This window comes from Castanea sativa, chromosome 6 (assembly GCF_040712315.1).
Source record: "Castanea sativa cultivar Marrone di Chiusa Pesio chromosome 6, ASM4071231v1".
Classification (NCBI taxonomy): Eukaryota; Viridiplantae; Streptophyta; class Magnoliopsida; order Fagales; family Fagaceae; genus Castanea; species Castanea sativa.
In genome coordinates this window covers 53,019,440-53,040,765 of record NC_134018.1, presented here as the reverse complement: position 1 = coordinate 53,040,765, position 21,326 = coordinate 53,019,440, and the positions used below count along the sequence as shown (strand labels likewise).

The window sequence follows — 21,326 nt, the reverse complement described above, 5'->3', positions numbered from 1 at the left end:
CAATTAAATATACAATCAAAATTCAAAACTGAAAGAAATAATTTATCACATACATCATCTTTGCGTCAAAACTATAGTCATAGTTATAACTAAACCATTAAGGCTGTTCAAGTATCCAATGTTTCATTTTGTCAAACATCCAATTTGCCCAATTTGGCACACATCAAATGACATCTATTGCCTGCAAATAAACCTTTAAAGCCACAATCTTGTTCATGAAAGTTTAGGGGTTAATTAACACAAATGTAGCAATTTTATTTTATTTTTCTTGAAAGCGATGAGATTTTTTTTTTTTTTTTTTTAAAGTTTCAACTTATGACGTCTATTCTTGATGATAGCTCTTTATCATCAGACCAAGACACCAATCAGTTTTTAGTAAAGGCAGGAATTGAATCTCAGATCTCTTATGTAACCATCAGAGATTTTACCAGTTGAAATAACTGGAACCCACAAAGCGATAAGATTTGAATTCATGAAATTGAGCTATTGTAGGCTCATTATGTCATGGCTTTCAATTGGGCCAAATTTTGAATTAATTAATTGGTAATTAATGATATGGCTACCTCTTTCTAACATGGTCAAATTCGTATACTCATAATTAAGCATATGGAAGGCCATCTTTCACGTAACTTTGACTAGATATGTGACTTGAAACTCATTTAGAAGAGCAATTTCTATTTCTAATAACATATCCCAACCACCTTGATCAGGCCAGATCCACATTATTGCCACCATTTCACTTAAATTGTTCACCATTATTGGAGGGTGAAAATTTAATGAGGCATATTCTAAAATTGAACACTTTTTTTTTTCTTAATGAGTCTCAACCCAAATTTTTTTCTTAATTGATGATATGATTTGTTGGTGCATAATAAAAATAGTATTAGTAAGCACACCTATGAAAGTAAATAGTATTAGTAAGGACACATGAAATTAATATTGCTCGGAACAACAAATTATATTAAGCAATCATGGAAAAGAAAACTGTGAAAAGTATTATGACTAGATATATATTACTCATTTTTTCATATTATATTGAAATGCATTTCATGTATAGATATCCTACTAATAGGCCTTTACAGTTGAAATACTAATAATTTTTGGTTGTTGTTAAAGTGTACATCTACATGCATGTACCATGTGAAATAACTCATACCACGTTATCAGTATAATATAAATGTAATTAGAGGCTATCTCTCCTAGAGTAGAAACTAGAAACTAAAACAAGACATCTTTTGGTCTTGTATCTCGAGCCACATCCACCTAATTGACACCACTCCACTTCAATTATTAACCAGTTGGCTAATGAAAAATAATAACACCATGATGTAAGGCATTTGGCATAGTCCAAAACTTAATCTTGTTTTACTTGTACATTATTGGAATCCATTTCGATTTATGCTATATCATCTACATGCATAAATCATATCAAATCATGTTAATATGTAAAATACTCGAATTTTAATTATTATTTTTTCATTAAAAAAATGTCTCAAATCATCTGAGGGAATATATATCACCATCGATCCAATGGGACATGGTCCATTTAGGAGGTTCCTCCATGTGACAATATAAAAAGAACAGACACATTAATCAATATAGCCAAAAAGAGGTCCCTTCTGGGGACAAATCAATCCCAAACAATATTGACATTGATGGAAAAAGCCATGCAATGCATATATTTTAATGGCAAATTATGTGCTTGGCTTCAGTTTTACGTGTCTAAGTCTTTGAGTTACTGCAAAAGTGGGTTTAGAATATAAATAAGGAAGATTAGTCATCCATGACCAGGAATATATTAATAACAAGGCTTTGGAGAGAGCTTAAAATATAAGCAACTCTGTGTATCTTAATTTTGACGGAATAAAGTTCATTCAGTGTGAAGGAATATGAGACACAGAGAAAAAGAAGGTGAACAAATATGCATAAAGCAATGGTAGCAAGTAAGCATATAAAAAACCCAAGGGAAAAAAGAAGAAGAAGATGGTAAGCATTATTAAGATTAAAAGAGAGATTGCTACTTTTACACAGTCCTAAAAGCCTGAGAGTCATATCCAATCACAAGCTTCGGAAGCGTCAATGTCAAGGATGCTAAAGGATCATGAGAAACTAGTAAGACAACCAACGAGAACTTTACAGGTATTAAAAATAAAAGGTGTTCTTTTTCACTTTCTTTTTTTTTATTATTTATTTTTATGTTTTTCCAAATACTTAATGTTATATATTATTATATAACTTACTATTTTTTTTTGATGATCATATTGTTAACTTACTATATGGTCCTATGGTATAGTAGAATCATCTAATTAATATAACATATGCTATGGTGGACTATGTACTAAAAGTGTTCTCTCACGAGAATTGAGAACCAAAACATTCACATAGTCCATGCCAATTCCTCAAGTTCCTATCTCTCTTATATTAATTTTTTATAGAAGAATTATATTATATTAATTAACCTTTAAAACCTCTTACCGTCAATGTCATATGCTCACAAATTGTTATTCTTTTGTTCAACTTATTTTTCAAGTCCAATAAACTCATGAAAATAAACTTTTCTAAACAAGCACACAGTCTAAATTATCCGTTACCATCATTTAAGGAAATTATGAAAAGTGAATTTCTAGAATTATATTATATTATATCCAAATGGGTATTTTTTTTCTTATCCCTCAAAATGGTATGCAAATTAATGGTTGGATGGTATTTGTAAAGCCAAAAAAAAAGAGTAAAATTGGACCTACATGTTCAATGTGTTTAACAATTTATGGATGGATACTTAATAAGTGGGCAACACAATGTCCAAAAATGCGACTGAGATCAAGAACTGTCCATAAATATAGTGGTCTACCGTCCAAAACGTGATGCTAAAGCCGTTTATTAATCCTTTAATTAGTTTCCCTAAACAGTAAACAATCTCTTTCCACGTTCTCTCTTAAGTATTGTGTTCTTTATTAATTTATTACTACCGAAAGAAAAAGGAAATCTCACATGAAATGGGAAAGGAAAAGAAAATAAATACCAAAACCGTAGGAAAAAGAAAATCAAGGAAAAGTTAAAGAAAATGGATCCCGAGAGCCTAGCTACCATTTTGCACTTGAAATGGATCCCTTTTGTCTTGTGAGGTAAGACAACAGTGTTTTTATCTGCGGAACACTGGAAATTCGATCTTTAAGTGAAGAAAAAGGAATATAATTTCTTGGGAATCGGGATTTTAGCCTTTTGTTGTTTGTACTTAATGTTGAGCCCTAGAAAAAAGAATAAGAAACAGAATTTTCTTGGATTTGGAATAGCACATCTAGCTGGGAAAGTGTGATGCGGAAGTTCTTGTAACTTGGTCTTGGGATAAACTTATAAAAGATTAAAGAACAACAAAGGGCATCTAGAGATTCTAGAGCCACAACTTTCAGAAAAAATAGTGCTAGCACATAGGAAAATTTGGGACATGTCAAATGGAATTAAGTTCAACTATTTTTTATTTTATTTCCATAATAATTGAAGGCAACATATATTCCATGCATCTTTGGTAAAAAAAAAAAAAAATTACATTTGCATTTCATCAATTTGTGATGAACATTGTCTGACTGATCATCCCCACATTCAGAGGACCAGTATCCCTATTTTCTGGGGAAAACGTAGCATCTTGCTCAGTATTGTTATGATTGTTGTATATTGTAGATGTGTTTTATTCATAAATTGACCACTGTTTACTATAATTGGTTACTACTAGACTTGTGATTGATTGCATTGCACATGATATGTTGGTTGTGAAGTGTACCCACCATTAATTGTCCTCTTATAGTTTAGAATGTGATCCTTAGGCCGCCAGGCCGCCTTATGTTTGTGTGGTCACCTTGCTATATGTACATAATATTTAAGCAGAGGCATATAATCACTTCAATTAATTAATTTGATTAATTTGCAATAACATTGCATGATCCACATATATCAAAGCATTTATTACCATTGACAAAGTTAGGATTTTGAGTTAGGGGATCTGTGAAATATGATTGTTTGGAGTTAATTTATAAAGGGTGGACAAGATTTTGGCGAGAGGGTGTCAAGTTTTATTTTCCTTAAAACTAATTCAAATAAGGCTCTAATATGTGTCCATTTGGCATGATTAATTTTGTCAACTTATTTTACTATTCAGCTTATTTTTGCTATTATTTATGAGTATTACTGTACTTTTTGGTACTATTCATGAGTTCTACTATATTATTTCAGCTAACTTTTACTTTCATTTACAGTATTTTTAACAAAAAACTTTCTATTTCAACAAAATAATTGAATCTCAAACCGATTCTATATCTACAATTTTGTTTCTTGTGCAACTCATGTAAGGTCGGGCCCTCTTCGGCCTAGTGTGGCTCTAATAAGGCTCTAATATGCCTAGAATTTTATTTCTTGTGCAACTCATGTAGGGTCGGGCCCCCTTGGGGCCTAGTGTGGGTCTGTTGGTGGCATATATGATACATATAAAGCATTTTGCATACTACTTGTTAGTTTATTACACCTTTATGGCTACGGTCTTTAGCAAATTTCTAACTAAGTTTTTCTTTAGAAAGTTATTTTTATATTTTAGTTACATACCTTTTTACTATATATTTTTTAAATATTCTTTCTTTATTTCTTTTTGGTATTATAGAAAGAGGAAGATCTGTTGGTGGAGGAAATATAAAATTGATGGAAAACTATTTATCAAAGCTATAATACCTCAGTGAGTATCATCTAAAAATAAATAAATAAATAAAAAGCTTTAGTACCTCTCACTATTGTTGAAAAAGGGAACTAGTAAATGAGAAAATTAGTGACAGAGAAAACAGGAAAAATGAATTATCTTGTACTATTACTTTATGACAAATGGAAACATGTGATTTTGTTTGGTTCATACTTCTTCATACACAGCAAAGGGTTTGACAAAATAATTTCCATAATTCCATTACATTAGTGTGAGTAATTGTAGTATATAATTACATTTTAGATAGTCATTTTCTTCCTCTACTGGTCACTGGTTCACTGGTTCTGTTCTTTTCTTCCATATCGTACCCCTCAAACTCAAGTACTGTAACATCATCCACCACAACAGAAATGAAATCTCAACATGAATTTCAGTAAATGCATACTTTGTTGAAATGATATCTCAATATGAAACGTTCATATTCAACATTGACATCAATGAGAGCTTCACTACATGAATGTCTCACTCAAAAATGGTAGAGACTCATTGTTAAGGAGCTGTCACGGACAAAGACATATGTCCTTTGCTTTGAATAAATAAAGGACTAGGTGTTTAATGTTATATGATAAAGATGTAGGAGTTGAAAGTTTTGAAAACCCTACCTGATGACAATACCACTGGCTGAAAGTTGGTTGTAAAATCAAGAGAATATTATTTGTTCAGGACATGATTGAGTAGGCCAGGGCACAAAAAGACATGGTTTACATGTCTAATTATTATTATTTTTTGATAAAATGTGTGTAATTGTTATTGTCTAGATTTGAATAATGAATACATTGAAATCTAATTACGCAGGTGCCTAGATTTGCCGACGAACAAAACTCCAAAATTGTGATTTTGAAAGCTAGCCATATAAGTATATAACCACTACAGTTTAAAAGAAAAAAGAAAAAGGTTTTTGCAATTAGTTTTCAAAGTAGTTTTAGACTTTTAGTACACTACTCTTTCCCTTCAATTGAAGGGCTCAATCTATTGGGCGAAAATTCAAAATTATAATTATTGAAGTAGAAGTGTTTGAGATATAGGCACGAAGGCTTGCTGTATTATATTGTGGTCCTAAACCAGGTAAAAGGAGCTATTGTTCTTTTCTGTCAGAATTTTCTTTTTGTACAATTTTGTGTGGTCCTTACTCCCAATCAAAGGGCCACCTTTTGATTATGAAACTCCTAATCAAAGGGCCTGAGCAGGTCACAAATCTTAGGACTTGTTTTGGGCTTAATTTAGAGGCTATCTTAGATTTTTCAATAGGCCCATTTTTCCACCAATCAACCCACTTGAAGTCTGTGGACCCTTTTTAAAATTTCACACATATGGCGATTGATAAAACACTCTTGAATCAATGAAAGTGGATTTTACACATGGTCCATGGGCAAGATTTTGATTTTTGGTAAAGGCCTTTTGTTTTTTTATAGAAATTTTTTTGGTAAATACTCTTTTTTTTTTGGGGGGAGAAAGTTTTGGTAAAGACTTAACACAAACCCAGCAAACTTTTATTTTTCCTTTTCTCCCATCAAACACAATATCGTTGCTAGATAAAAATAAAAATAATATTGTCCTTTGAAGTTTAATAAAAAGAGAGGTATTTTAGAATACCTCATTTTTTCATATCTCTCTCTTTCTCTCTCTCACCAGCTCTCGAACCCAAGACCTGATACTCATTATAAGTAGTCAAACCATTGAGTTGCTAAGAGAGCCGGTGCTGGATTTTGCATACTTAATAATATTACCATTTGAACAACGCGCCCTAAAATATTTCCAAGAGAACAATGATAAAACTAAGTATAATAATTTTTTTTAAAAGAAAACTAACTATAATTGAAAATATCCAATCATATATAATGAAGTTATTATTTACCCACCCAAATTATATTTTTTTTCAGTCAATATCATAATTCAAGAAAAATTGAAATGTCCACATTGCTGTCCAAAATATCAATGTACGTGCATTACTTTTGATATGATTCTAATTACAAATAATAACATGGTTATAATATTGGATGCAAGTGGATTTGCAAGCTCAAGTACGGTGAATTGTCAAAAGATCTTTCATTATGAAGAGTGCATATATGATGCAACATACAAGAATGAATTATGAAATTCTGATTAAGGTTTTTGTTTGATACAATCTCCTTAAAATATATTTCACCCCTCACAATTATTGAGAGTTTTGAGACTTTTAAGCATTAATCTCTCATAATACAATGATCACATCAATAGGAAAAGATACAATTAGGGACAGAGTTAGGACTTGGAGTTGGGGGAAGAAGTATAAACAAAAAAAAAAAAAAAACATTTTGAAACTCCAAATAAATATGCATTTAATAAACTATTAACAAAAGTAAAATACACAAAATTATTGTTTTTAAAGATATTACAATGCAATTATTTATGAAAATGGAACTCGCCGTCTTTTTAAATCTTCGAAATTATCTATAATTGAATCCGTACTAATTGTTGCAGCAATGTCTCTTTCAATGAATAACATCATAGCGTCTGACAAAAACTCATCTTCCATTTTGTTGTGAATGTCAGTTTTGATGACATTTATAGCTAAAAATGCTCGCTCTGTAGTTGCAGTAGAAATGGGAGAGTAAGCACAAACTTGACCACTCTATAAATAAGCGGATAGTATTCTAATTTTCTAGTTCTCACCATCCATTGGCACAATTTAAAAATATTTTTCAAATTCTTGAACCTTGAATGCTGAACTCATCATACTTATAAAGATCAAGTTCCTTTTTCAAATCATTCCTTTCATCACTTGTGAAGTTTATTGGATAAAAATTATCTACCAATGAACAAATATCACTGACTCGAAAAGATTCATATGCCTCTCGAGGGTCTAGAGCTGAGCTAAACGTAAGTAACTCCAAGGCATGCTCACTAAACTGATGATTGAGCTCCTGCAATTGAGAATCTAATCCTACATTAAAAATATCTACTTTATAATAATGCTCATTGCTAAAGTCCTCCTATTGACAACGAGCTCGACCAAATCTCGCAACATAACGAGTATTCATATCAGGGACATCTATACCACGTTCCTTACAAAATGATATCACAGTAGCTAGTAAGTCATCCCATTTCTCATCTTTAAATTGTTGGATAAGTTTTTTAGTCGATGAAACTAAATGCGTAGCATTTAAAATGTCTTGTGATTGGTTTTGCAAAGCTTGACAAAGTTTATTAGTGATCCCCATAGTTTCATTAACAAAATGAAAGATGAAGACAAATTCTAATGAAATTAATACCTTATAAGCGGACTTTGCTTCTACTTTTTGTGAAGAATTTCCTTCATCCATGATTTTCAGTAGAACTTCACATGTTGGACTAAACAACTTTATCAACTTAGAAACCAATTTATAATGCGAACCCCAACGAGTATCTCCAGGTCATTGTACAGTGACAATTTGATTAAGTCCTTTCCCAGTCTCAAGCTCTTTAATATCAATCACATATGCAATGTCAGAAGCTCTAGTGATTTTTATTTTAATTGCTCAATACGTTTGTATGAAGCACGAATATTATTGATAACCAAAATCAATTTAGTGAAAACTTTATTAAGAGGGACAATTGCTTTTGATGCTCCTACTAATGCCAATTGTAAGCGATGTGCAAAACAATGAATGTAGTAAGCATACGGACAATCATTCAAAATCAAAGCTTGTAATCCATTCCACTCACCCCGCATGTTGCTTGCACTATCATATCCTTGCCCCCGAATGTTTTGGATATCTAAGCAATGATTAGAGAACAAATAATATATCTCATTTTTAAAGGTCAATGCTGCAGTGTCAATAACATGAACAATCCCATGAAATTGTTCTCGCACAAAGCCACCTGTATCAACATATCTTAAAACCACAACCATTTTCTCTTTCATGGACTCATCATGAGCTTCATCAACCAATATGAAAAACTTTGCATTACCAATTTCTTCCCTAATTGCCTTCTTCACTTTGGTCGAAATAACATGTAGAATTTCTTTTTGAATTTGAGGTCGTGTGTAGTAGGTGGCATTTTTTGGAGCTTTTTCCATTATTTCAACAACATTATTATTATAGCCCACCATCAAATCCAATGTCGTAAGAAAGTTTCCCCGATTGGTTGAAGTAGAGCTTTCATCTCGACCTCTAAAAGAAATAGCTTGAAAGGCAAGATGTCGAACAACATCAATTGAAGCCTTCAATCGCAGTTGATTATTTGCAATTTGTTTTGAAGTGAAATTGCCCACCACCCTGTCTATGTGTTAAGACTGGTTCATCAAATCTTGACATGCTTTACGGGAAAATCTATGAGTGGAGTTAAGATATTTCCCCATATGAAGACTAAAAGAACATCTTTTGCCATTTCTAACTTTCTTCCAACTCTTAAATCCGTTAACTGTGAATGCATTTTGTCCATCATGCCCAGTTGGCTTATGAAAGAGAAAGCATGGTAGACAAAAAGCGGCACCTTTTTTAGGAGAATACTTAAAGCGATCATCTTCATACTAAAAACCTTAAAAGCTTTGACCCTTCTCAGATTTTTTAAAATTTTTAAAATAAGGTTGGTATGGACCCAACTTAATGTAATGTTGTTGAATCTCATCTCGTTGATCAACATGATAAGTACATATTCTACGCAATCCAAGATAAAGTTCTAATTGGAACAAACTCATATCAACCTTTTGGAATTTTGTTTGAGAATTTTACTCAATAGGGACATCGAGATTTTCCTCAATAGGTTTATCAGGATTTTCCTCAATTAGGACGTCGAGATTTTCCTCAATTGGGACATCAGGATTTTCCTCAACATTAATGGTTGGCAATGTTGCACCACTAGTATTAGCTTCTAAATCATTTGAAGCTTTTCTTTTGTAAAAATCAAATATGGTAGTTGATTTTTTCATAATCTACAAATAAAATATAATTTGAAATTATTATGTCATTATATGGTCAATAATCTACAATCATTACACACAATAGACAAACACTAGCACTATGCACACAAGTATTCAACAACTAAACAATAATTTTTAAAGTTGCAAATAATCTCTTTAATTATTTACCCCAAAAAAATCTCTTTAATGTTTTAAAAGACACTAAACTAATAGACAAAAACACTAAAGACAAAACTACAAAAAAAATCACAAAACATCATAGGGGCTATGGCAATAGGAGTTGATGTGTTGTGTTGTGTTTGTCACAAGAGATGAAAACTTTTTTATTTATAAAACAATATAAATTTTGGGCTATATTAAAGAGAGAGAGATAAAGATGGGGTCAGATTTTTACCTCTTTCTTTGACTCTTTCTCCCTAGTTTCTTCTAGTTTATTCCATGTCTCTCCGTCCCTGCTTTATGCTCTCTTTAAGTTTTCTTCTCAAGTCACAATAGTGTCAAGTGTCCACACATGATTAAATCTAAGTTAACCAAACAAGGATTCAAGATGAGAGGGATAACTTTGCTTCTATAGACCTGTAGTGCCACTGGCTACCGAACTCCTCTGTGTTCAGCCGTAAGTTAGGTTTTCCTTTTTTTTTGAATGACTTAGAAATCCCCTCCTTTTTTTTTTTTTTTTTCCCTTTTATTATATGTGTGAAGTAAGTTGGGTGTTTCCTACTCCTAGGCTAGTTAGATATCTAGTTAGAATTGGCTTTGATTTTTTTTTTTTTTTTTTGCTTGTGTTTGTTTTGGGGTGTTGTTTAGGCTTAATTTTTGTTGTTGGGCTAATATTATTTCATTGCTTTTAAAAATATCAATAATATTGTTAAGGGGGGCAAAGTGCAATTTTATTGAAACAAATTGCTAAAAATAATATATTATATATATACTAAACATTTAAAAAAAAATTCGGGGGGGGGGGGGGCACTGCCCCCCAGGTCCCTCTGGATACAATAATTTGGATACATAAAGCCATAAATTATCTATCTTTTGATGATACCCTTGAATTTTTTTTCAAGAGTCAAGACAATGAAAAATAAAATATTAAACATATTTGTAAGATGCAAACTTGAGCAAGACTGGGATATTGTTTTCTTACTAATAAGACACGATGTATGATGTCAAGTGTTTTATATATATAGTAGTGGTGGCAGTGGTGGTGGTGGTGGATGATTTTGGCAATGAGTTTGTGGATTTTGTTTGTGGTGGTGGTGGTGGTGGATAATTTTGGTTTTGGCAGTGAGTTTTATGGATTTTGGCTATGAGTTTCGTGGTTCGTAGTTGTGGTTGTGGCATGGTAGTGGGTTGTGGTTGTGGTGGCTAGTGGTGATGAAGTTGTGATTGTGGTTGTGGTTTTGTTTTGTTTTTGTGTTGTTTTGTGGTTGCCAGAGTAGACTGGTGGTTATGGCCATTGGTGGAGGTGGATGAGTTTTTGTTGTTTATGGTATTTTATTGTGTTTGTGGACGACTAAATTTCTAGTTCAAAATAAAGTCAAACAAGTAAAATAGTTTCATAAATATGAATTTGTATTGAGGAAGATGGGGTACAATTTTCTAAAATTACAAAAGAGTAATCCTCTGATTCGATCTCCTTGAAAGATTTGTAGATCAGAATTGTGGTAATGTGATTTTGATTCGAACACAATATATCCTTCAATTTGGCTGAGGAATAGATCGAAAATCTTTGAAACAAAATTACAATAAATCTTTGGCTACAAGCTTGTTAGAAATTCTTTGTTCTTCGTGTTCTTCGTGTTTTTCGTGCGTTCTTCTTCTTTGAAGGTTTATGGTGGAAATTCTTTGGGGCTTTGGAGGCTTGAATCTATAGAGCTTCACCAATTTATGGTTTCTTGAAATTTTTGGAGGCTTTTGGGATTAATTCCAGCAAACTTTAAGATCTAGGCAAGTAGTTTGGATGATTCTGCTTTGAATGTTCATCATATTTGAAGTCGAAGTTCTTGAAATTCCTGGAGACTTTAGGGCTTGATTGTAGCAGAGCTTTTGTACTTCTGAATCTTCTTTAATGCTGTTTGTAGCATGGATACGTTGGTGTGTCCCAAGATGTCTTGGTGTGTTCAATATTGCCTTAGAAAAGCTTCTATTTATAGGAGTTTGGGGGTGGGTAAGCGACATATGGTGAAATCTGATTGGTGACATGTGTCACAATCTGATTGGAAGAGCTCTAAGACTTTTTCTCCAAGACTTGTGGCATCGTTTGATTGGCTAAAATGTCTTAATTTTCAAGGTGACACATGTCAGCAATTGATTGAATCACCTATGTCGTCACTTACAAGCACCGAATGTCATTGCTTATGCGTGCTGATGTGTGGCATGTGTCATTGCTTACACGTGCCAATGTGTGATTGGTATTTTGCATGCTTTTTTTTAATGTTTTTATTTCATGACAATTGGCAAATTTCTGTTGGTTCCTAAATGGTGATGGTAGAAACTAGGTCCAAGACTTCTTAAAACTAACCAACTTAATCCTAAAAGACAATTTTGTCCCTAAATAGATAAACACCGTTACTTTCTATTCTCGCTTTCTATCTCACTCTCTCACCAAACCCATTACCCCCTCTCTTGGTAGTGACAGGTTGGAGCCCTAGGCCATGTGGAAATCTTTAGCTTGTAAGGTAAGGAAAAAAAGAATGTGATTCAAATTATGTCCATATATTTTCGCCTTTCCATATATTTGGCTAAGAAAGGAAAGTAAATGTGCTCAAATTCCATAAAACCAAAGCTAGAAGATCTAAAGCTATGAGCAAGAAAATGATTTGGACAACCAAAGTGGATGCAATTTGGCCAGCGGTGCGATACTAGCTGATAAGGCAAGGCAACCAGCAGAGATATAGTTAGTGGTGACCAAACATAATGTTTGAACTTTCAATTGGTTGTTAGGTTCAAATGATTTGGGTGTGGGTTTGAAAATTTGGATTTTGGATATACCGTTCATAGATCTATGAGTTTGCTTTTTGATTTGGGTTTTGGGTTTTCTAGCAAATGATGGTTGAATGGATTTTGAGTATACTATTTGGATTTTGTTTTTTTTTTTGGTTGCTGCACTAGGTTGAAGGTGGTGGCAGCTGTGGGTTGCTATTGCACTTTTTTCTTTTCTTTTTTCCTTTTGTTGCTGTTTGGGTCAGAGGTGGTGGCAGGCATGGGTTGTTGTTGATGTTACTGCTTTTGGGTAGGTAGAAAATAGGGAAGAGAGAGAGAGAGAGAGAGAGAGAGTTGATGCTAAACTGACCTTTACTAGTGATGGTTGTTCAATAGAGATGCTAGCGCCAATGAACATTTATAGGTTTTTTAGGTGGCCAATTTCGGTGAGAGAGAGAGGAGAGAGAAGAGATAATGTTGCTTAGCTATTTAAGGACAAAATTGTCTTTTAGAGATTAAGTAAGTTTTGAGAAGTTTTAGATTGAATTGATATTAACCAAAATTTCGGGGTAATTGTTTAAAATTTACCCTAATTATTAATATGGTAGGTTGTGAATGAAGTTGAGTCACTTGACTTCATCTGATGGTGTTTTTATTAGACACGTGCAGATCAAAAAACTAGTTTCACTTAGGATAGCCTCGTGGCAGCTATTAAGGGGTGACTTAGGCAGAGCCTTATAATTAAAATTGATTTTATATTTTTATTCCTGGTGGTCACAGTTTTATATGCCAGATTTGATCCGGCAGTCACCAGTTGCGAGACACAGATAATATATACTCGTTGCAGATAATAACTTCTCCTTTCCACCGAACGGTCTGAAATTAATAAAAGGCAGCAGAAGCAACAAGACTAACTTTTAGAGAGAGAGAGATGGGTTTCACAGAGAAGCAAGAAGCTTTGGTGAAAGAATCATGGAAGGTGATGAAGCAAAATATTCCTGAGCACAGCCTCCGTTTCTTCACCTTGTAAGTAGAGAGATACAGAGAGAAAGAACAAAGATTAAGTCTTTTTTCACGTCCATTCCATATATAACAATTTTGTATGGTTGAATTAATTGTTGATGTTGAATAATCAGGATCCTAGAGATGGCACCAGCAGTGAAGAACATGTTCCCCTTTTTGAAAGACTCTGATGAAATACCACAAAATAATCCTAAGCTCAAGGCCCACGCTTTCATAGTTTTCAAGATGGTGAGTATTTTTATTTTTTCCAAGATTATATTTGTGCATGAATATCGTACCACCCAGAAAACTCAAAACTGTACTTATTATTCAAGATTTCAAGTTTCCACACCTCCATAGGATTTTATCTCTGATTGTAAATGTAAACAATACATGCACCACACAATCTCTGATGTTTCTGTATCAAACACGTGTCCGTGTCGGCCACACTAGATTTCTACGTACGTGTCCTCACTATATTGAGTGAGAATAAATTTATTTATCAAAATTCCTTTGATTTTAAATACATTTTTATTTGAAACTTGTTATTTATTTTTAAAACTTAAAATAAACACAAAAGATGCCTATAAATAATTAAATATAACTAAAGTACACATTAATTAATTAATTTTTTTTATTTCCATTGTATTGTGTTTTAATTTTTCAACAATTACCTTATTGTTGTGTCTTATATAAGTGTTTTATTGTCATATATATATATATATATATATATATATATATATATATATATATATATATATATATATATATATACTTTTAAAAAGAAATTGTGATTAGTGGCCATGTTTACGACTTGGTAAACTATTCAAAATAAGGTTTGATAAAGTTACTTTCAATTTTATTACCCAACTTATAAAATGACTATAAAAGTAATTGGCATCACTTTTTTTTTTTTTAATTTTTTATGAGTACGTAGGCAAATTATTCTAATGTCCAAGCCCCACAAGAGATATTGGAACTATTAAGATATATATATTTAATCCCAATATTATAAAAATAAATAAATTATTTTCTTGTGAATAGTGATATATATTAGATTATAAAGCTTTATATAATAAAATTAGTAGTATTCCATTCATAATTGATTCACTATATATTTTGATGTATGCATCAAAGACATGCGACTCAGCTATTCAATTGCGGGAGAAAGGTCAGGTGGTGCTGCGCGATGTCCCTCTAAAGCATTTAGGGTCAGTCCATCTCGAGAAAGGAGTCGTCGATTCCCATTTTGAGGTAAACTCTCCTAATTGTATCTATGCTAGGGAAATTAGTTTGAGGTTTACATCTATATCACTTTTTTTTAGAAGAACATTTATAAATTACTAATTTCAAACAAGGTATTTTAGTAAAGATATAGAAAAACATGTAGTTACATATGCATTGTGTAGTATTTGATTTTCTGATGATTTAGGTGGTGAAAGAAGCGCTACTAGGAACAATCAAAGAGGCAGTTAGAGAGAGTTGGAGTGATGAGATGGGCGGAGCCTGGGGTGAAGCCTACGATCAGTTGGCTGCAACCATCAAGACTCAGATGGAAGAAGAAGCTGCTCAGCCTCAATTATCTTCAAATTAACTTTTCTATGTGTGTGTGTGTATATATATATATATATCCTGGGGTGAAGCCTACGATCAGTTGGCTGCAACCATCAAGACTGAGATGGAAGAAGAAGCTGCTCAGCCTCAATTATCTTCAAATTAACTTTTCTATGTGTGTCTATATATATATACACTTGTGGCATTTGCACGTATTATTCGCATTCTTCACACCGTTTTGCAAAAGATAATTTGAAGACTTCAACTCCCATGAGTTATTGTTCATTAGTTTCCAAATGATTGTAGAGAAAAATTAATGGTTGTGTAATTTATGCTTGAGTTATGTTATGGAGTGTCATACACAAAGAAATAAAATAAAATAATTAAAGAAGTGTTATAACTCAAAATATAACAAGCAGGGTGGCTGCAGGATTTTTTTTCCAGGTTTCAATAAGAAATATAAATGATATAAGAAATAACTTTTGGGTAGGAAATGAATCTTGCAGCCTACGGGGTTTTTTTATTACAAATTTGTCCATTGTACTAGCATAAAAATAAACTATAAGTTTATTCTACATGTTTCTTTCTAATAAAATAAACATATTAATTATTGTTAAGTTTTTTTTTTTGCAATTATTTAATTTATAAGTTTAAAATTCTTTAAATATTTTATATTTTTATTATTTTTTAATGTTAATGTATTGACCAAGTCACATAGCCAACAACCACTCACAAGTCATAAGTCACATTTAGCAAAATTAAAAAAACCACTCACAAGTCACAAATTAGCCACATAGTCAGAGTGCAAAAGATGAGTCATAACTCAACTTTATATCAAATCAATACAAACACTTACAGCAACACTACATTATTAAAGAAACTCAAAACCCAACAACAGTAAAATAAGTTCTATAACCCATTAACCCTCACAGGCCCACACACATGGTCAGACTTATTATACTCAACAACAAATATCAGAACACAGTCATAGTTCTTAACCCCACAGTCCCCACACACATAGTTCAAGATTCAAAACTCAACAAAAGAAATCAAAAGATAACTCCACATACACATGGTGATTCACTTACACAGATTCAGTGAAATAACATATCAAAACAAACACACTCTCACAGTGAAAGAAAGAGAGAAAGAGAGAAACAGAGAGCTGAAAAACCAGATCAAGCAGTGGCAGAAGGCAGACCAAGTGGTGGTGGCGACAGATTAGGGACAATTAGGCTATAGCAGATCGTGGGGGCTATGCAGCGGCAAATTTTGTGTGTGTGAAGCAGAGGTAGCCTTTTTCCTTTAGGTTTTGAGAGTGATGAAGGATAATGAGAGATTTTGAAGGTTAGGCAGCTGTAAATTCTTAGGTTTTATTTGGCCTTTTTTTTTTTACGATTTTTCAAAATTTGATTTATGGGCTTTTTATTTCTAAGATTAAAGACCAAAATTTTCGTTTGGACTTTTTTTTTTTTTTTGGAGTTTAAGTTGGGCTTTAAAAAAAAAGGGTCAGGTTCATGGTGAGAGTGTGCAAATTTGTATTGCAGGGGGTTCAAAACAATTTAAAAAAAAAAAAAATTATATATATATATATAAAATTTTCGAGTCAGGGGTTCATTTGAACCCCTAACTATAACATACCACCGCCCCTGATAACAAGTGAGCATAATAGAAAAGGATTGATCCTCTCTGTTTGATGAGAAGGGTAATTTCATTTTTCAATTATAAATCTAAAGATATGTTCAATAAAATTTTAAATGATATATGACAATCTATCCAAGTTAAAAAAATAAAATCTTAACCTTTAATTAAACTTTCTCCATTACACTAATGGAGAATCTTGTGCTAAGTTTGACTTGCGTAATAAACTTTTTGTGAAAATTAATGATGGTGATGGCAGTCTCAAGAGAAGCAAAACAGGAAGGGTGAGATTGAGGGAATAAGTCAAAACTATGAAGACAATTGAGACTATAGATGACTAATTTCTTAGTTCGAAATAAATCAAACAAGTAAAATAGTTTCACAAATGCGAATTTGTATTGATGAATATGTGGTACAATTTTCTGTAATTACAAAAGAGTGATCCTCTGATTCGATCTCCTTGAAAGATTTGTTGATTGGAATTGTGGTGATGTGATTTTAATTTGAACACAAGATATCCTTCAATTTGGCTGAGGAATGGATCGAAGATCTTTGAAACAAAATTACAATGAATCTTTGGCTATGAGCTTGTTAGAAATTCTTTGTTCTTCACGTTCTTTGTTGTTCTTCGTGTGTTCTTCGTGTTCTTCGTGCGTACTTCTTTTCTGAAGGTTTGTGGTGGAGTTCTTTAGGGCTTTAGAGGCTAGAATCCTCAGAACTTCACTGATTTGTGGTTTGTTGAGGTTTCTGGAGGCTTTTGAGCTTGATTCTAGTGACCTTTGAGACCTGGACGAGTAGTTTGGATGATTTTGCTTCGAATGTTGTCTGTATTCGAGGTTGAAGTTCTTGAAATTCTTGGAGGCTTTGGGGTTTGATTCCGGCAGAGCTTCTGGATTTCTGAACTCAAGATATCTTCTTCCTTTTGTCCTCCTAAATGTCTTAGGAAGGTTTCTATTTATAGGAGTTTAGGGGTGGGTGAGCGACACGTGGCAGAGTCTGATTGGTCCGCTTATGTCATCGCTTACACGTGCTGATGCAGTTTCATGCCTTTATTTCAATGACACTTGACAAATTTCTATTGGTTTCTGAATAGTGATGGCAAAACCTAGCAGCAGTATGTGGCGCTTTGTAATTGGTTGTATTTTGTGGACTTGGTAATATGATGTGTCAGCTTGTGATAGGTTGGGAATTTTCCCTCTCTACAAATGCCCCCTCGAGACTCGTTCATGCACACAGTTTGGAGTGTGGTGAGTGAATGAGTCTTGAAAGAAAATGGATTTTTATACTTGACTCTTCTAGTGAAATAGTTGAAGATGGTGGAGCTTTTAACAGGATGAAGTAATTTCAGAAGAGTAGACCCACCCATATGAAAGGCTTTGATGAGACCGAGAAGGGGGCTGCGAGTATTTGAATGTACTTGCGTGACCGAGCTTTCTCAGTAGAGGTTAAGTCGAAGTAATTTTAAAAGAGAATTTTACTCAATAGGGACATCGAGATTTTCCTCAATAGGTTCATCAGGATTTTCCTCAATTAGGACGTCGAGATTTTCCTCAATTGGGACATCAGAATTTTCCTCAACATTAATGGTTGGCAATGTTGCACCACTAGTATTAGCTTCTAAATCATTTGAAGCTTTTCTTTTGTAAAAATCAAATATGGTATTTGATTTTTTCATAATCTACAAATAAAATATAATTTGAAATTATTATGTCATTATATGGTCAATAATCTACAATCATTACACACAATAGACAAACACTAGCACTATGCACACAAGTATTCAACAACTAACCAATAATTTTTAAAGTTGCAAATAATCTCTTTAATTATTTACCCCAAAAAAATCTCTTTAATGTTTTAAAAGACACTAAACTAATAGACAAAAACACTAAAGAAAAAACTACAAAAAAAATCACAAAACATCATAGGGGCTATGGCAATAGGAGTTGATGTGTTGTGTTGTGTTTGTCACAAGAGATGAAAACTTTTTTATTTATAAAACAATATAAATTTTGGGCTATATTAAAGAGAGAGAGATAAAGATGGGGTCAGATTTTTACCTCTTTCTTTGACTCTTTCTCCCTAGTTTCTTCTAGTTTATTCTATGTCTCTCCGTCCTTGCTTTATGCTCTCTTTAAGTTTTCTTCTCAAGTCACAATAGTGTCAAGTGTCCACACATGTTTAAATCTAAGTTAACCAAACAAGGATTCAATATGAGAGCGATAACTTTGCTTCTGTAGAGCTGCAAACCTGTAGTGCTGTTGGCTACCGAACTCCTCTGTGTTCAGCCGTAAGTTAGGTTTTCCTTCTTCTTTTTTTCCTTTTTTTTTGAATGACTTAGAAATCCCCTCCTTTTTTCCCCCCCTTTTATTATATGTGTGAGGTAAGTTGGGTGTTTCCTACTCCTAGGCTAGTTAGATATCTAGTTAGAAATGGCTTTGGTTTTTTTTTTTTTTTTTGCTTGTGTTTGTTTTGGGGTGTTGTTTAGGCTTAATTTTTGTTGTTGGGCTAATATTTTTTCATAGCTTTTAAAAATATCAATAATATTGTTAAGGGAGGCAAAGTGCAATTTTATGGAAACAAATTGCTAAAAATAATATATTATATATATACTAAACATTTAAAAAAAGTCCGGGGGGGAGGGGGGGGGGGGCACTGCCCCCAGGTCTCTCTAGATACAATAATTTGGATACATAAAGCCATAAATTATCTATCTTTTGATGATACCCTTGAATTTTTTTTTTTAAGAGTCAAGACAATGAAAAATAAAATATTAAACATATTTGTAAGATGCAAACTTGAACAAGACCGAGATATTGTTTTCTTACTAATAAGACACGATGTATGATGTCAAGTGTTTTACATATATAGTAGTGGTGGTGGTGGTGGATGATTTTGGCAATGAGTTTGTGGATTTTGTTTGTGGTGGTGGTGGATAATTTTGGCTTTGGCAGTGAGTTTTATGGATTTTGGCTATGAGTTTCTTGGTTTGTAGTTGTGGTTGTGGCATGGTAGTGGGTTGTGGTTGTGGTTGTCATGGCTGGTGGTTGTGGTGGCTAGTGGTGATGAAGTTGTGATTGTGGTTGTGGTTTTATTTTGTTTTTTGTTTTTGTTTTTGTGTTGTTTTGTGGTTGCCAGAGTAGAGTGGTGGTTATGGCCATTGGTGGAGGTGGATGTGTTTTTGTTGTTTATGGTATATTATTGTGTTTGTGGACGACTAAATTTCTAGTTCAAAATAAAGTCAAACAAGTAAAATAGTTTCACAAATATGAATTTGTATTGATGAAGATGGGGTACAATTTTCTAAAATTACAAAAGAGTGATCCTCTGATTCAATCTCCTTGAAAGATTTGTAGATCAGAATTGTGGTAATGTGATTTTGATTCAAACACAATATATCCTTCAATGTGGCTGAGGAATAGATCGAAGATCTTTGAAACAAAATTACAATAAATCTTTGGCTACGAGCTTGTTAGAAATTCTTTGTTCTTCGTGTGTTCTTCTTCTTTGAAGGTTTATGGTGGAAATTCTTTGGGGCTTTGGAGGCTTGAATCTATAGAGCTTCACCAATTTATGGTTTCTTGAAATTTTTGGAGGCTTTTGGGATTAATTCTAGCAAACTTTAAGATCTAGGCAAGTAGTTTGGATAATTCTGCTTTGAATGTTCATCGTATTTGAAGTCAAAGTTCTTGAAGTTCCTGGAGACTTTAGGGCTTGATTCTAGCAGAGTTTTTGTACTTCTGAATCTTCTTTAATATTGCTTGTGGCATGGATACGTTGGTGTGTCCTAAGATGTCTTGGTGTGTTCAATATTGCCTTAGAAAAGCTTCTATTTATAGAAGTTTGGGGGTGGGTGAGCGACATATGGCGAAGTCTGATTGGTGACATGTGTTACAATTTGATTGGAAGAGCTCTAAGACTTTTTCTCCAAGACTTGTGGCATCATTTGATTGGCTAAAATGTCTTAATTTTCAAGGTGACACATGTCGGCAATTGATTGAATCACCTATGTCGTCACTTACAAGCACCGAATGTCATTGCTTATGCATGCTGATGTGTAGCATGTGTCATTGCTTACACGTGCCAATGTGTGATTGGTATTTTACATGCTTTTTTTAAAAAATGTTTTTATTTCATGACAATTGGCAAATTTCTGTTGGTTCCTAAATGGTGATGGTAGAAACTAGGTCCAAGACTTCTTAAAACTAACCAACTTAATCCTAAAAGACAATTTTGTCCCTAAATAGATAAACACCGTTACTTTCTATTCTCCCTTTCTATCTCACTCTCTCACCAAACCCATTATCCCCTCTCTTGGTAGTGACAGGTTGGAGCCCTAGGCCATGTGGAAATCTTTAGCTTGTAAGGTAAGGAAAAAAAGAATGTGATTCAAATTATGTGCATATATTTTCGCCTTTCCATATATTTGGCTAAGAAAGGAAAGTAAATGTGCTCAAATTCCATAAAACCAAAGCTAGAAGATCTAAAGCTATGAGCAAGAAAATGATTTGGACAACCAAAGTGAATGCAATTTGGCTAGTGGTGCGATACTAGTTGATAAGGCAAGGCAACCAGCAGAGATATAGT

The 21,326-nt window shown here is 33.2% G+C and overlaps 1 protein-coding gene across 1 annotated transcript; it reads left to right on the top strand.

The window, feature by feature from the left end:
- The first annotated feature begins 13,311 nt into the window (after positions 1-13,311).
- LOC142639050 (anaerobic nitrite reductase HB2-like) lies at positions 13,312-15,381 on the top strand. The gene is made up of 4 exons (XM_075813142.1): positions 13,312-13,568; positions 13,679-13,793; positions 14,682-14,798; positions 14,977-15,381. Exons 1-4 carry the CDS (start codon positions 13,474-13,476, stop codon positions 15,136-15,138), a joined length of 489 nt encoding a protein of 162 aa, XP_075669257.1. The 5' UTR covers positions 13,312-13,473; the 3' UTR covers positions 15,139-15,381.
- Positions 15,382-21,326: the final 5,945 nt, after the last annotated feature.

Coding starts and splice junctions, on each gene's coding strand:
- LOC142639050 (XM_075813142.1), top strand. CDS start 13,474: ATGGGTTTCACAGAGAAGCAAGAAGCTTTGGTGAAAGAATCATGGAAG. Junction 13,569..13,678: donor AGCCTCCGTTTCTTCACCTT/GTAAGTAGAGAG, acceptor TTGAATAATCAG/GATCCTAGAGATGGCACCAG. Junction 14,799..14,976: donor TCGTCGATTCCCATTTTGAG/GTAAACTCTCCT, acceptor CTGATGATTTAG/GTGGTGAAAGAAGCGCTACT.